The sequence below is a fragment of the Epargyreus clarus genome, unplaced genomic scaffold, assembly GCF_041222505.1.
Source record: "Epargyreus clarus isolate Ecla_fem2 unplaced genomic scaffold, WU_Ecla_fem_2.2 ptg000024l, whole genome shotgun sequence".
Lineage (NCBI taxonomy): Eukaryota > Metazoa > Arthropoda > Insecta > Lepidoptera > Hesperiidae > Epargyreus > Epargyreus clarus.
The window spans coordinates 13,867,269-13,879,537 of record NW_027332231.1 but is presented as its reverse complement, the minus strand read 5'-3'; the positions used below and the strand labels follow the sequence as shown (position 1 = coordinate 13,879,537).

The following is a 12,269-nucleotide window of genomic DNA, read 5'->3' as shown; positions in this document are numbered from 1 at the left end:
GTGCCCAGCAATGGGACAGTAAGAAGTCGCCGACGACAGAACATCACACCGAGGACGTGCCCACCACGTTAACAATGTTTTGATCATAATCTGATGATCAATTCGAATCGCACACACGCCTATAAAATATTAACGACCGGACATTGGCCACACACACATGTAATACGTAAGTCGATCATTTGTAACGGAAGTAACAACAGATCAGTGAATCTGTTAACTCTAAAGCTATGAACTTCTTAATAAGACGATAGGAATCATCATCATCAACCCATTACCGTCCCACTGCTGGGCACGGGTCTCCTCTCATAATGAGAAGGATTAGGCCATAGTCCACCGCGCTGGCCAAGTGCATATTGGTAGATTTCACATACCTTTGATATTTTTTTTATAAATCTCTCAGGTATGCAGGTTTCCTCGCATTGTTTTCCTTCACCGTTTAGCATGTAATAATTAATTTTCTAATACGCACATAACTTTGAAAAATCAGAGGTGTGCCTGGGATTTGAACCTCAGACCCCTCGATCAAGAGGCCGAGTTTCTTAACCACTAGGTGACTAGGCTATCACTGCTTAAAGGATAGGAATACTAATATCAATTGTCATTAAATAATCATTCTATTTACGCCCGTTAGTAATAATAACCTATCCAAGTTTTACGTACCGAAGGTCAAATTTCTCTATGAAGAAATTGTCAAATGTCGATCTTTAACATTGGATGGATTGATTATTAATGGCCGTTAAAGTTTTGCCTACCAAAGATCAAGTTTCTTTTTCATTGATCCGTAATTAATAATCAATCCATAGAAAATACCTATCATAGATTAAAATTTAACAATGTTTAGCATGAGTTATTTGATAGACTAATAACTAATTACTTATTTATTTATTGTTAATAGTTGCACCAACAAAGTAATCACTGACAAATCCATTGTACAATTTACATGTATATAAGCAGTAAGTGCCACTTCACTTATAGGTGCAAACGGCATGCAATAGAAAAACAAGTAGGAGCCAATAAAATACAAACAAAACAAATCACCTATTATTAAATCAATTTACAACTAATGTTAATGGGCGTTGTAATATGTTAAATCCCTAATTTATTAATGTGCATAATAATAATACAATATTCGATAACAATAAAGTTATTTTAGGCGTAAGAATCCACGCATGCTTACAAAGGCGGCCAAAATCGCTATTAAAATAATTATTCTCAACATTTTTTTACAAAACTGGATTTTAAATGTCATTTAATCAAATCCGGTTGATAATATGTTTCGCTTATAAAAATAATCTTTTCCAAAATATTTGGATATCTATTCACATGATTAAATCAAATTATTTGAAGATTTGTGTTACTTATATTAATTTCTGTTCTGCCGATTAAGTTATCAGTGATAATATTGGTGAGAAAATTTTTGGAAATGCTACTTTCCTAATTAATTTGTTATCGGAAAAAATTATATTCGCTAACATTCCCACTGCTGGACATTGGGCTCCTCTTAAATGGGACTTAGGCCATAGTCCACCGCGCTGACCAAGTGGATTGGTAGACTCCACACACCTTGAAGTTCTCTTTTTTAAAAGAATCCAAATGTATAAGTTTCCTCCGTATATTTTTCTTCCTCATTAAATCATGTAAGGATCATTTCTAATATGGACATAAATTTGCACAATCAGAGGAATTTGAATCTCGGACCTCACGATTATGAGGCCAAGTTTCAGCCGACAGCTGAACACAGAGTAAACCCAGTTTCAACCCAAAATAGTAACCTAAAACGAAACCACATCGACACAGACTCCTCTACCGCTGCAGGATCGGAATAGAGCAACCTACGATAACATCCCGTGACGTCACGTCCTGCGCTGTTTCCGCTCAGCTGACTGTCGGTCTGTCTGTCACGTACAACACAATGCCAGTGAAAGTCAAATAATGCGTTAGTCATACCGTACCGACTGAAATAGATGAACCTTTGGGATGTGGCGAATTTATAAAAATAGCAAGCGGAGTTCGACTTTCTTAAAGTTATATAAAAGTTGCACCAGCTTCAAGTCAAATATTTGACTATATTAGCAGTAGATTGGACATAGGAAAGAAAAGTGTGATCCACAAATTGTAAAAAGTTAACCAATAAGGGATGAAAGGTTTGGTATTGTAAATTAAAATGAACCTTTGAGCTTTTTCAGAAATTAATGAGATCTCGTATAAAAATAAAGTCTCTCAATGTTGTGAAGTCTGCATTTTTTATTTACTAATAAAAAAATGTACAGTATCGCAATTGCCTTCGAATAGCTGAAAAAAGAATAAACATAAAGTTAAATAGGTGGGTGGTACAGTGATCACCGTACTGTTCTGCTCTGCAGAGATTTCAAGTTAATCCTAAGCAATTCAGAGATCTATATAATTAATTCAGTTCTCTATTCTGCGTGCTTTGTTATCGTGTGCGACACCAGCATCTTCGTAGATATTTTTGTGTATTAATTTGTAAACAGGTATTTTTGAATGATTTGACACTTACTTTTAGTTTAAAGAAGGTTATGGAGGAAGGAGATGGATGGAAGGATATCTTAGTCCTCAGAAGTGGTAATGCACCAGTAATTGGCTTCGGATAGAGTTTCTGTTCTGTATAAAATTGGTCACAGATATCAATTCCCAATAGTGGTCACTTACTATCAGATATCTGCATGTTCGTTACTACTTCAATCTTTTAAAAAAGTGTAAAAAAATCATCAAACTCCTCGTATTTCCCGTCTTTGTACAACTTTATTTAATTCAATTATCCTCAGTGGCGCTATTCTCGAGGCAGCAAAACGAATAATAAGAATAAGACGATAATTCACAATGGAGGCGACGAAGAAAAAACCGTCTGATTAAAATCTATAGCAGCATTAACAATAACGCATAAATAACGCACGTGGTCTCAGTCAGAGCCTACAGCGACCTCTGGTGGTGTTTTATGATGTTGTACTACCTGATGGTAAGTAGCAACTGCCGCTCGTGGACATCTGTAATCAATCAGATTGCAGGTCTACCTAAGGTCGGCCGCAGCTCCTATCTCGGATTAATCTGACACCCCACGTATAAACGACTCTATCTTACCCTACCGTTCAGACTAGGTCACAGCTTAATTAAGAATATATATACGATATCAAATATAAACCATGATATTAAATACCATATCACGCGATCACGGTTAGACATATATCTCACAAACGTATGTGTCCAATCATTAAGGGACGAAATCAAATTGCCTGTAAAACTAAAACTTTTATAGAATTTACAACAACTGTATTTTCGAAAAATGCATTCAGATCAAAAGAGATGTTGCAAGATAATATCAGTGACACAATAATAGTACGAATATTACGCCAATCTATCAAATATCGGTTTAAACATCTCCATACCATAAGGAATTCTATGGATTTGTATAGCAAAATCCATGGACATCCGACCATTAAACTATGTGTAACACTGGACGTCAAATCCGCACAATGGGCCTTGGTTGTACGACCAAAGATCAAGATCGTTCCACAGACAAACAACTTGTTTTATGACATTAACTTTGCTAACTGACTTCACACGCCATGCATAGTATAATATCTCTAGAGATATATTAAAACAATACTTTAAACATTATTTATGTATGTTAAGACCTCTGAAATAATTGACCTGTGTATATACTCGTAAAATTCCATTGCCTCCAAAACAGCTTGACCGGTTTTGATAAAGTTTTTTGTGTACATGGTGTGACGCAGTAGGTTGCGATTTTGTTTTAATTTTTTTTTTAATTTTCCGTACAATTTATTTAACCATTTTTTAGAACCATTCCTTACCCAAAAACTTATAAGCCCAAGTTTTCGGCCATCAAACACCTAAATATTTTTTTGTATGAGTTAGGAACTGGTCGGCTAATTTCTGTATACGTATAGTATATTGTAGTGTGGTTAACCCCGTGAACAAAACAGTAGTAAGTGTATAACTTGAGCCAGTATGGGCAGAACATGAGTCAGAGAGCGTCTGCGCGCCCAGACGGCCAGCTATGTGGAAGTTCTAGTTCGTAACCCCAAAGCATTCGTGGCCGGAATCGATAATCGTAATCGTTTCCACTTCCCATACATTCGTGTACGGCTCGTTAACATTTCTTTACGAAATTATATAATGTTATTTTTTCTAATATTCCACCTGTTTTTCAGGCGAAAAATACAATATGTACTTTCGACTGTTTTTAATAAACATTATAATAAATATGTACCTTCGACTTTCGTTAATAAACATTATAATACGTTATATATTTTTCTATGAGGAAGGTTTTTAATATTTCCGATTGGAAAACGACACCAAAACATTATAGTACAAGATCCGTCGGTATAATTTCTACTTATTTGTTTTTTATACTAAACTAGCCGCGAACTTGTTAATGTAATTAAAAAAATACACTCGAACATGATTTTAAAAGTAGGAATATTATAAACCTTCTAGATACAGCTCTTCAGTTGACTGCGACGCCACAATAATTACCATTAAACCTAAAAAATGATGTAAATGTTATAAAGTAGTAGGGTAGATTTACCAATGTGAACCTTTCCAACTTAGCTACAATAACATATTTATGATCAACCTCAAGCAAAACTCATTTTCTAGTTAAAGTCGATTATGATCCATGAGCCATCCATCCTTGGCATTATCCTTATGCATCCGAAGCATCATGAGCATTTGGTCAGTGACTACCTACCATTCACTGCTTACTCATATATTATTATGTATGCTTCCATTACCTAAAGAATCAACGCCAATCAAAAATCATTTTCATTAAATGGACTGCATTACCAATATTACCATCAACCACTTGACATCATTGGAAAGAAAGCTTTAATCGTGCATTTTGATTGAACGTCTATTTTTAACGGTTTTAACTCGATCGATATTTTCAAGTTCAATTCGCGCATTACCAAACAAACGAGTTGTTCGGTTGGAACGTGACTGATGGAGTGATGCAACCAGGAATTGTATCTCAGCATTCAAACTCAGGAGTTGGTCAGTTTCAATAATGCGTTTTATACGGCGGCACGGATTACAAAAAATCTGTCATGTTTAGTGGCCTAATTCTTAAATGTATATATTTGTCTTTTTTATATACCTATACATTGCAAAGATTGTCTGTGGTCGGAAACTTTCATAATAAGATGCTACAACCTGGAACTTTATTTTTTATATAAGCCTTTTACATCAAGTCCGTTAATTACGATCAAATCGCTCTTTTAAGGCATGGCCTAACTCCAGCGATAGATTTGTCAATCGCTAAGGGTTTATTAATCGGAAACAGTATCTGTGGTTACATTACAGATGTATCCAATGACATTAGTATTGAGGTAAACATACTTCCTTTACTTTAAGGTATAAAGACCTTTAAGACATCTAAGCTTACTTGCAGATGCTTTTTTATCACTAAAAATAATTTAAGATATTTAATACACTGTCTAGTGGATTCTGCTTTTTCAGAAAGTTAATAAACGTGCAATAAAATAACAGACAATAAAAATGCGTAATACTTGTTATAACGAACATAAAAAACGTTTTGTCAATGCTCCACAATTTATGAATTCATCCAGCGATTGCCAAATAGGTTATATGTATAAGCGTAAGTTATTTGACTGAAACATCTCAGCTCAAGTTACATAGATTTACATACAATAAAACACTACGCTTGGACTCGTTCCAACAGAGTAGTTCTGACATTAATACTTTCCTTGTGAAATACACAAAAATCAAATAAACACAGAATATACTCGTACCCATAGATTAGTAAAGATTACTCACTCCTAACAAGAAAATGTACCCAGTTTTGAGAATTGAAATAGTTGCGTAAAAAAGTTTTGTCACGTCTCCGTGCTAAAATGTCCCTAAAATATTTGAAATAATTATTTATTTATTATTTAAATTACGTAAATTAGTTATTTATTCGTAAATTTTCTCTAAAAATGATTTTATTTATCAAGGATTCAAAAAAAGAACTTACTAAAATAAGCCGTTTGTGGCTTCATTCAATTTCAAGGCGGCGAAGTATCTTTAGTAATCTATGCTCGTACCACAGAAAATATTGCTACATTATTGTTTAATTAAGATAGTCGCTTCATATTATAGGTACAATCCGAATAATATATAAAGTATATTTATGTCATACATACGTACCAATAAATATATCGATAAATGAAAACAATATTTATACATTATCTGTATCCATCGTGCATCTTTATCTTTATTTCTCGCTTCTTTCTTTAGCATTCAGTTTTCACCTGTATTTGTAATGACACTTACCTACCTGTTTTCTCTATTTGTCTCAAGCTTTGTCAATCTTTTTCGTATATATTACATCGGTCATCTATAAATAAAACAATCTGTTGAAGCAAAATAAGAAATAAAAATTTATTTACTCGAACGATACTATCACGTGGATCAAAGTAAATTCACAAACATTGGCCCAAAGATTCGGGAAGTACAAAGGGTACGGCCTTCTGAGAAGGTGGCTACGTGTCCGGGCGCTGTCGTAAGCTTACCTCGACGAAAAAAATCAAAAGCCTTGCCATTGATCCATGCACTTTCCTGCTAAGGTGAAGGTTTTGATGCAGATATTTTAACGAAACGTGGTGACACCACCATTGACTATACACTATACAGTCGAAAGTGGTAGAGCCCTTTTTTTGACTCCGGCGGAACCACATATTTCTGCTGTACAATAATAGCTGTGTTAAGCGCTGCTGTGTTCTAAATTATAGGGTGTGTTAAGAAACACACAGTTATCCAAGACGTTCCAACTTAGTCCTCAGGGATAGCAAAGCATCTGCTCCCAACCTCAGATACTAATCTAACCTGACCTAGGTTAAATGCCCACAGGCGGCAGCATAGCACTTGCCATGAAGTGGCGTGCTAGCTACTTCAATATTGTATAAAAAAAACTAAGTAGGTAAGTACTTCAAAATTTTGCAAACAACCATAGTTTAGTTGTGTTCACGTGCAAATATTGGAATGCATGATTCAGTTCAAGTTCTAAAACAAACTACAGATGGCTCGTAAGGGATTCCTCGAGTATGACGCGTGTAGGCTTATAGACAATAGTGTTTGCACCTTCACACACGCACTCGCGCCCTAAGTACCTACTCAGAAACATCTGAACTACCGCTGAAAACTTGTACAATTTGATTCAATAAAAAATGTTATTTTAAATAATGCAATTCCAATCGTTGTCTATATTACTCAAACGAAAAAAACATTTTTTTTTTCTTTTTCATGCAAAATTATTCATAATCGATTTATTTCATTTAAACAATTCTATATTTTCTTCATCATGTTCGCCATTATTCTCTTCATTTTCTATGAAAATATTGTACTCCAATTGCATTACATATATCATTTCGTTCTAGTTTATTGACATAGGTAAAAAAATAATTTAAACCATAGACAATATCGATACGCGAATTATCTTAATAGCGCTAGACCATGACATATCGGTGTGTGAAATGGCTTAACATCACAAGCTGTTTATCAGTGTGAAATGTCATAATGCTGCAGTAGGAAGTAAAAGCAGGTAAAGGTTAGGTTGAAGCTGGTAACCTTGTTTAAGTTGACACAAGTGTAGAGAAATATTTTTTCTTATTTCTGCTAAATATATTTTACTTAATTACTCAGATTGATATATTTTTTAATTTTTTTAATGTCTGTCTGCTTTTATGTTATCTATATACATTGAAAGCGTCAGACAGGGCCCGTGTCAAAATCCAGTTTTTTTCTATATAATGCTCTGACCAAAGATATATTATACTTACGTCAGTAGGATAGTATATCTATGGCTCTGTCAGACCCATTTTTGCACGGTCGTGGTACAGTCAATGATACACAAAAACTATATCATTGGTAACAGTAGATATAAATATGTTAATACACACTGTATAGGAAAATCATATTTAGTCTGTCACGAGACACGTCTGAAACACTCTATGCCTGTAAATGTGAATGGTCCCTTACAACCCAATCTGTTTTAAATGCTCTATACATCGATTGTAACACCTCAATTCAAATTAACTGCGTTCCTATAAAGGAAATACTATACTATATGTGTGGCATATTTCCCGGGCATCTAATAAGCCGTCAAACGAAATACGATTATGTGTGCGGAACTTAAGAATATTTGCATAACCGCCTGTCGTGATCGCAGATGTAAAGCGGCTTACGCACCGTCCGTCATCTATGTATGTATCTTATCCTAATTGTCTTATTGTTATAGTCCAGTTGATGGAAGTCGGATAATGTGTATTTTTTCTTAAGTGTTTTAATTTCAATCAATATATGCCTCCAAACAGGGTTTTAAAAATATAACAATAGATGATATTAATAAATGAATAAAATTTTAAAAGTAAGATTTTACATAAAATACTCACTTAGAAAATTTACGTACATACGATTACAGAAAAAAAATCTTATTTATCTTTTTAAACTAGGACATAAGAGGAAGTTCACCACCATAGTCATCCAAGTAGAAACCGGAAAATATTTTTCAGTAAATGTTAACACATATCTGCCATAATTTTTGATTCCCTAACTTTGATTGGAAAAATATTAATTTATTTTTGTGTTTTATTCTTATTAATATCTTTATTATCGTTTCACTTTTTAATTTTAATTACCACTAGCTAAGTCCTCAAGGGATAGCGGCGCATCTATAGCCGACCTCAGGTAGGAATATCGAATCCTATTTGGGCTTACCATTAGGTGGACTGCATGCTCGTCAGCTACTTCTATATTATTAAAAAAAAACACAACAATCACGCTGTATAATGTCATTACCAAGCTGACAGTTCGGGCAATGCGCACTCCTCTCAACAATAGATGTCGTTACCCCCATGCCCATCGCAGGAACAATCGTCGACCTTCTGGGTCCTTGTCTGTTTATGGAGGCCTGCTTCTTGCGGCCCGGAATTAATCACCGCCATACTTGTCGGAACAGAAAATGTATTGGTTTTTTATCGTCGTTTAGGTCGCCGGAGCATAATGTTCGGACGATTGTCTCGCTGTTATGATTGTTCATAATTAATTAGTGTCGTTTGTAATTTCCTGTACATAGTACCTACCAAATTCTAAATAACAGCAATGTATTAGCTGTTACTTAAGTCTCCGATCCTTTTGAGTTTGACTAGAAATCAATGTAGAGCCAAGAACAATTCTTCTTCATTCGTTATACAAGCCGCTACAGATAATTAGGTAATTAATAAAATTATCCTATTACATAGCTCATTGATTTTTTTTTGGTAAGGCCCTGAGTACATAATCAATTGCGAAACCCTACTTTCCGCTCTTTGTAACTTGTATAACATACTAATTTATTTACATAAGCGGGCACAAGTTAATTACATAAATATGTAATGAAGTATCTACAAATGACATTCAATTAACGTTTTCTTACCAAATATATCTTTTAAACTATTTTTTACTGATATTTCGATGACACCCCACAACACCTTATAGAGGTTCAAAGAGCATTTACAAAAAAATCTCAAGTTACATGAAACTCATCTCATTTCTCCTCCACAGTGTGAAGAAGCGATGTCAGCGGGCGACATGTGCGTGTCCGCGGCGCGCGCTGGCCCGGCGGCGCGCTGGCACCCCGCCTGCTTCACCTGCTCCGGCTGCCAGGAGCTGCTCGTCGACCTGGTCTACTTCTGGAAGGACGGCCGCCTCTACTGCGGACGGCATCACGCCGAGACACTAAAGCCGCGGTGCTCCGCGTGTGATGAAGTGAGTTCGCAACTTCCATTTTGTACACAGAAAATATTACTATTTCTAAGGCTACGCAGTTTAATTGTCTGCCTTTTGTCCGACCTGTAAAGGGCTTGTAGGGAATTGGTAATTTTTTAAACATGCGTCATTATCGAAGTTATCCTGTTAAATAAGAAACATATGTAAAAACGTTTATATGACATCCTTACTTTATAACAACATTGCAACATATTTTTTGTGTTTTTTAACGTCAAACAAGAAATAAAAATTAGCCAATTGTTAGCAGCGCTCTTAACTCTAATTAGGTCATTGTCTTACAATTGGGTCATGGGTCTTAGAATAGGAAACACATTCACTATTATGGTCATTTAATACACACTTTTGAGAATATTAGGAGAACATCAGGTCTGAAGAGTATGTTGCAATGTTTTCCTTCTTAGTATTTAATCGCCGGACAGGTTACGAACGCAAGTTTATCATGATTATGACCATGCATCAAATTTTTCACCCTTAATGCTTTTCGAAATAACAGTCAAAAAGCATTTAGGACAATTTCCTCCCCTTGTGCACGTATTAGCCGCTCCGTCGCCTCAGCCCTCGAGTGAAGGGTTCCGCGATGGTATCTGGAGGGCGGATATTGGTGGTGTTACTCAGTTCCGTAGCAATTAACTGGGGTGTCATCTACCATGTTCATAATTTGTTCATTTCCATTATGTCGTAGTATATTTGATGATAGATAAGTTATTATCGTGTCAGACCGATTTGCCAATCGCATTTAAAGTCCGTTATGTAAATGCTTGTGGAATTAAGAAAAGAGAAAAGAAACCGTTTTTATTCGTTGTAAAGCACAACACGATAAACTTATTAGTAAAAATTGTAAATACACTAAGTTGTATGGTAAAGATACAAGTGTATCTCACACTTGTACGAGGCATCCCAACTTGGTCCTCAGGGGTAGCAACACATCTAGTCTGGTCATTATCTGGGATTTCTTGTGTATATTCATGGGTGGTAGTTGCTACTTACCAACAGATGGACTGCAGAATACTGTGGTAATAAAATTATACAATTATTAAGATTATTCCGTACGCTTACAGTGACTTAAATAAATACGACACAGAATATATGCAAATATAGTTTGAGCAACTTGTTCAAAACTAGGGTCACGTAGAACCATTTAGACATACAAATATCCATAGGTAACCATTACAAAGGTATATAACGATCATAAATGTTATACAGGAGGTTTTATTCACAAACCCTTTATTTTGTCGATTCGTAATCCGATAAAATATAGCCAGAAGGCTTTTCACCCTAAAACCGTTTGCCATCGTGCAAAACTGTTACCGAATTAATACGATTCGAATAACTAACCGGGGGTCAGTGACCCGTCAGTTGCGTCAATAAATCATGCCCCTTATCAAATCGCCCTGAAAACGGGGCTGTAAGGGCTAAGTATGTAAGCAGTTGTAAACCTTTTTTATGGTAATTAAACATTTTATTTTCATCTATACTAATATTATAAAGAGGAAAACTTTGTTTGTTTGATAGTAATGAATAGGCTCAAAAACTACTGGACCGTTTTTAAAAATTCTTTCATCATTCGAATGCTACATTATCCACGAGTAACATAGGCTATATTTTATATGAAATATATTTGATAAATAGATTTTGAGGCGGTACAAAGTTTGCCGGGTCAGCTAGTTTCATATATAGTTGAAAGCTAACACTAGTGGTTGACGGGGCGGTACCACCACCACAACTATTTCTAGCATATATAGCAGTAGTTCTTACTTTTGCTCGAAGGTTGTGGATGACATTTCTAGCTGACTTATACTTATAAGTACGATACATGAGGCAACTGTTCTTAGTAGCAATTCATTTAAAATCGCCTTCAAGTAGGTAAAAACTTATTTTATATGGAGTAGGCTACAGATATCAATGGGCGACAGTGGCCACTTACCATCAGGTGGACTGCAAGTTTACCTCTTTGGTACTTCATTTTTATAAAAAATATATATCAGATATACTTGAAATAAGAGACGTGTCCTATCAAAAATCTTGATAAAGAATCGTTTCGGCTTCCTTTATTATCTAATTACTAAAATTTTAATAACTGTTAAACTACGAATATATTATAGTGGCTGCAGACTGTTGCTTTTTCGATTCTGGTCGATTCCTTTGCATTACAAAGCCTTTTTCTCAAACCATTTCCAACAACAAATAATGTTGCTGAAAATCGTGTTTCCTTTATGTAATATGCTGTAATATAAAATGTAGCGGTTAACTTGAAACTTTTGTAATGTAAGTGTTATTTTCCATATCTGGATCTCCCGGTAAGTACCTCTGGCCGCGTGCCATAGGTTCGCCATTACCGCGTAAGTGGCTAACTGCGGAAACACCAACGACTTGATCGAACGCCCCTCAGGAAGCTAGGCTCTCCAAAGTATAAGCGCGGTGTCGGACACTCCGGTTTTCTTGGAGTTAACTTGGAGTCGTGA

The 12,269-nt window shown here is 35.4% G+C and overlaps 1 protein-coding gene across 9 annotated transcripts in view; it reads left to right on the top strand.

Moving 5' to 3' along the window:
- esn (espinas) overlaps positions 1-12,269 on the top strand; it is a 400,966-nt gene that overhangs the window by 375,479 nt on the left and 13,218 nt on the right. For all 9 annotated transcript variants that reach the window (XM_073086550.1, XM_073086549.1, XM_073086551.1 and 6 more), the window contains exon 6: positions 9,583-9,786. In XM_073086550.1, coding sequence (XP_072942651.1) covers positions 9,583-9,786 — 204 coding nt within the window. The remainder of the gene's footprint in view (positions 1-9,582; positions 9,787-12,269) is intronic.